At 38.8% G+C, this 4,759-nt stretch overlaps 1 protein-coding gene across 1 annotated transcript; it reads left to right on the top strand.

The window, feature by feature from the left end:
• The first annotated feature begins 306 nt into the window (after nucleotides 1–306).
• LOC132635956 (17.3 kDa class II heat shock protein) lies at nucleotides 307–1,132 on the top strand. The gene has a single exon (XM_060352575.1). It carries the CDS (start codon nucleotides 414–416, stop codon nucleotides 888–890), a length of 477 nt encoding a protein of 158 aa, XP_060208558.1. The 5' UTR covers nucleotides 307–413; the 3' UTR covers nucleotides 891–1,132.
• Nucleotides 1,133–4,759: the final 3,627 nt, after the last annotated feature.

Genomic DNA, 4,759 nt, shown 5'->3' with positions numbered 1-4,759 from the left:
CATTCTTTGCCACTGAGCTGCGCCGTTTGGTTGTGCAAAGGGTGTTCAATATATAGTATATATTCATAAAATACATAACCTCTACATCTGATATAATTTTTCGGCGAAGGGTGTTCATCTGACCACCCTTATTATAGGGTGGCTCCGCCCCTGCTTACATTTTGATTTTTGAACGAGACCTTTTTCCACCAAATTCTAGAGGAGTGTAGAACATAGACAACGTCTAAACAGAACCTCCTAGAAACTTGCCACTTTCTTCTTCTATTTTCATCCAGAAGCTTCCGTATTTCCACTATATAATCACCCCCATCTTCATCAACATTTCTGTAATACAAAGCTAAAACTCACACACACAAAATCACACATCCAAAAATATCTCAAAATCGCAACCAAGTCAATCAAAAAAAGGGAAAATGGACTTTAGGTTGATGGGTATCGACAACACACCACTGTTCCACACTCTCCAGCATATGATGGACATTGCCGGTGACGAATCTGACAAGCCAGTCAATGCCCCATCAAGGAACTACGTACGTGATGCCAAGGCCATGGCTGCCACACCAGCTGACGTGAAAGAATACCCAAATTCTTACGTCTTTATTGTTGATATGCCAGGTTTGAAATCTGGGGATATCAAGGTGCAGGTGGAAGAGGACAATTTGCTGATGATAAGTGGAGAAAGGAAGAGAGAAGAAGAGAAAGAAGGGGCTAAGTATATCAGAATGGAGAGAAGGGTTGGGAAACTCATGAGGAAGTTTACACTGCCGGAGAATGCGAATACTGATGCAATTTCCGCTGTTTGTCAAGATGGGGTTTTGACTGTCACTGTTCAGAAGTTGCCTCCTCCTGAGCCAAAGAAACCCAAAACCATTGAGGTTAAAATTGCTTGAAGGGATCTAGTTATGCTCTGTTTTGTGGACAAGGAAATGAAAGTTTTTTTTGTTTTCATGTTTGGTGGTATGATTAGTGTTAATAAAGATGGTAGAGATGTAGGATTACTATTTCTTACATCTCGTTTTGTTGATGTGCTCTCCATGCCTTGGTAAAGTATTATCAATGCCATGTGAAAGAACTATATATTGGGCATGATATTGTTTGTTTTGGAGTTTAATGCAGTGCAATGCTTCTATTATATCTGTCTGATCAAATGGCCCTTACTTTTTCTTTAAATAACTATGGTTTTTTTCCCCTTTTTATTTAATTTTAATTCTGGTGGGTGAAATGAGTTATGTTTGAGTATCACCTGTAACAAAAGCTAGTTCAAAATAGTCCATGAAACAACCCAAACTCTAAGTACAACATCAATAATTTGAGCACAAACTACCCAAAAGAATAATGTTATACTCTGTAACGAAGGGGAATTATATTGATAGGGAGAATTGTAATCACATGCATTAATATAAAAGTTCATGTTCAAACTATTACAAGTACTTCCAATTAGTAACCAAATCTTACAAAGGAAGAAGAAATAAAAGGTAAAAGGGAGGGAGGTTTTAGATCTAAATAACTAACCAAATCTTACAAAGGAAGAAGAAATAAAAGGTAAAAGGGAGGGAAGTTTTAGATCTAAATAACTAACCAAATCTTACAAATAAGAAAATGAGTGACAACTTCCTAGCATAACCCTAGTGGAATAGTTTCTCTTCTATATATAGTCATCTTCACATAGTGCATATGCTCCTTTTAATCAGGGTTTCAAAGGTAATTTGACATTTTTCCATTTAAGTTCATAATAATTCTTCCGCCCTCAAAAAGAACCTTGTCCTCAAGGTTCAAGTAGTAGAGCAAATGTAGGAATATCTGATTGACATTTTCAACACCAATGAAGCAAATTATAGCAACAATACTATCACTAACTTTCTCTTCCCATGTTCCTAGCATAAAGGCATTGTGCAGTAGGCTAGCAGCAACCAATAACATGATTAGCAATGTACTGAATACATAAGAGAACCTCATCAGATAGCTTATTAAGTCCATGCCCTTTTCTTTCAACTCTTCAGTAGCAATTCCCGATGAAATGCCAAAATAGCAATTCCCGATGAAATGCCAAAAGCAATTAAGTTACCATTTTCCTTGGCTTCCTGCAACACTAGGAAAGCTCTAGGTAGACTAGTGTCATTTATTATTCGAAGATCTTGAAATTGTGCATGAAAGTCATCAGTTGAATGACGTTGTGTAGCATCATCTATAGATAGATAACCTGTAATCCTTAACATCACGTGGGAGGCCAAACTTTCCAACACCCTGGAGCAGCATAGCAAGTTCTCAGCTTGCTGTGACAGGAGTTGATATTTTTCGAGAAGACTAATGAAATCCTTTACCACGACACTCCATTGTGACTGTCCAGATTTGGACTGTGTCAAATTGTGCTTTTCACATCTTTGCCACCAAATATGCAGAACAATCGTTGTGTTGCAAGATACAAAGCAATTAAGATGTTCTAAGATCAACTGTTTTGTTTGTTGCATACATCATGTAAGATTAGTCTTGTGAGTCCTTGCAGAAGCATTGATGTTCTTTTTGGCAGCTAGCAAGCCAAGTACTTCCGTCGCAACATAGGCAACCACAAATACTAGTGATCTTGCTAACAATGGTTCCAATTCACTAGTGAGCTCTCTGCATAATGATTCCCTTACTGGAAACTCAAAATCAGCCACCCCAGTCATAGACCGAGCCAATAACGTCTTCACTATATCATGGAAAATAAGTTCGCCACTATATGACATGAAACTCACTGAGTGCTCAATGAATGAATATACAGTTTTATAGCAATGAGGCCACATAGACAAAAATGATGCAACATAAGGAAATGCAGGTACAAGATGGGACGGCAGTAACATAATCAACAACATATTCATGGGATGTTCATATTCCATGTTCATATTCCATCTTCATATCCATTAGTGCAAGTTGATCTGTAGCAAGTGCCTCTATTATCTAGTTAGGACATTCAGCCAAGAAACGCTCACTAATATAACCAAAAGGCAAGAAAGGGTCAAGGGATACAACCAAAAGGCCCAAGCTTCCTATAATGCCTCTGCTTATTAAAGAATCCACTTTGCAAATCCAGTGAGCTCTGCTACAACAAAAGCAAATAATTGACGCCGAGCACCTTCTGTTTGTGTGTTTTAACGCACCAAATTCCTCAATGACAAGTTCACCACCAACCAGCTCTCGTAATTTTGCAATAACTCCATCAACTCAACCTTTATCAGCCTTAAAATCTTGCCCCGTTTCAAACCAACTGCCTACATAACTACAAAATGGGATAGGCCTTAGTGGTGATTCAGACTCATCGAAAATATATGCACAAGTCCTCGTATGACAGCAAGAACAAGTATCAATTATGTAGTCATTTTCCAAATTGATACCAATATGCACATCGCATATTCGACCAAAAGTAAATAACCCACCTATGGAAATGCTAGCGAAAGGAACCATAGTTGCAAAGTAACCAAGTTGTGTTGCTATATGTCATTCAGTATTTGAAGCAAACACCCGGTCCACAAGTTTGGAATTCCCATCTATATGGTGTAAAACGTGAACTTTAGCTACTCTGCCAGCAAAGTAACTGTGCATACATAAAACCACTGGCACTTCCTGTGTAGCAACCCGAACATATAGCTTCCCAGGATCCCAAATCTCGATCATTACAGGTGAATAATTGAATCGGTTATGCCACCAACTTACAATAGTTTTTGTATGCATGTAGGGAACAAAATGAAGTTTATGTGAAACACCTTGGTCATCTTCCTTTACCACGGATATGCTAGTTACCCTATAAGTGCAAAAATTATAATTGCTTCCTATTTGAGCTCCATTACTGCCATATAAATCTGTAAGTGCTCTTTGAGAAATTTTCTCGAACAGTGTAAGTGCATTTAATGTTAGCGTTGAAACATCAAAAAATGAATGCTCCGGACCAAGTTGTGAGAGCTCAAATACAACAGAAACCCAAATATCTTGACTTGCGTCGAAAGCGTTAAGACGAACAGGCCTTAATGAGGGACCGAGAGAGGTAAATACATGGGCAAAGTCATTCTGTAATCTCTGCCCGGCGTCTAACCAGTTATGGACGTGAATCCGCTACATGTTAATCTGGAACGAAGGAGGGTTGACAGGCTCAATAACCCTAAAAGTCTTAGTAAAATCCAAGGAAGATAACTTTACCTGTAGTTGATAAAATCGGGAAGCAACCGTGTCTTTGAACTTAACCTTTAGCTAATCAACTTGGAAGCAGCTTTGCCTTCCACATTACCATCACAAACTAATTTCTTCTGAAAACCCACTTGAAATACAATAGTTGAACCTATCGAACCAACGTGCTTACTACTATCTTGTTCCGTATATTCGACGGAGTGAAGTTCACCTAGAATGACAGAGTCTACCAGTTGAGGACATTCATCAAACACCTCATACTCATCTAATATTCCATCAGCTAAATCAGATACCAAAGTAGAGATAATGGTTGTAGCATCTGAAATATTTGGAGCAGCATCGAATGTTGTAGAATCAATTGCATCGTAAAGGACCTTCACTGCACCGCCCATGACTATGACCTCATCTGTTTGTGAAGCATCCAAAGCGGTGGAGTCCACTTGTATCTCCTCCTGCAGCAGTGACCATATATGGCTAATAGAAGACAGCATACGAGAATTGGTCGCTTCCATCTCGTTTACTGATTCTTGCAGTGTCTTCCCTGATTCAAAGAGTGCGTCCAATTGATCATTGGTTCTGATAGACGGGTAGAGCGGTGTGG

The sequence above is a fragment of the Lycium barbarum genome, chromosome 4, assembly GCF_019175385.1.
Source record: "Lycium barbarum isolate Lr01 chromosome 4, ASM1917538v2, whole genome shotgun sequence".
Lineage (NCBI taxonomy): Eukaryota > Viridiplantae > Streptophyta > Magnoliopsida > Solanales > Solanaceae > Lycium > Lycium barbarum.
The sequence above is the reverse complement of the archived record's forward strand: the minus strand, read 5'-3'. Positions and strand labels throughout refer to the sequence as shown.

What these genes read in the sequence shown, in the direction of transcription:
- LOC132635956 (XM_060352575.1), top strand. Translation starts at nt 414, where the DNA reads ATGGACTTTAGGTTGATGGGTATCGACAACACACCACTGTTCCACACT.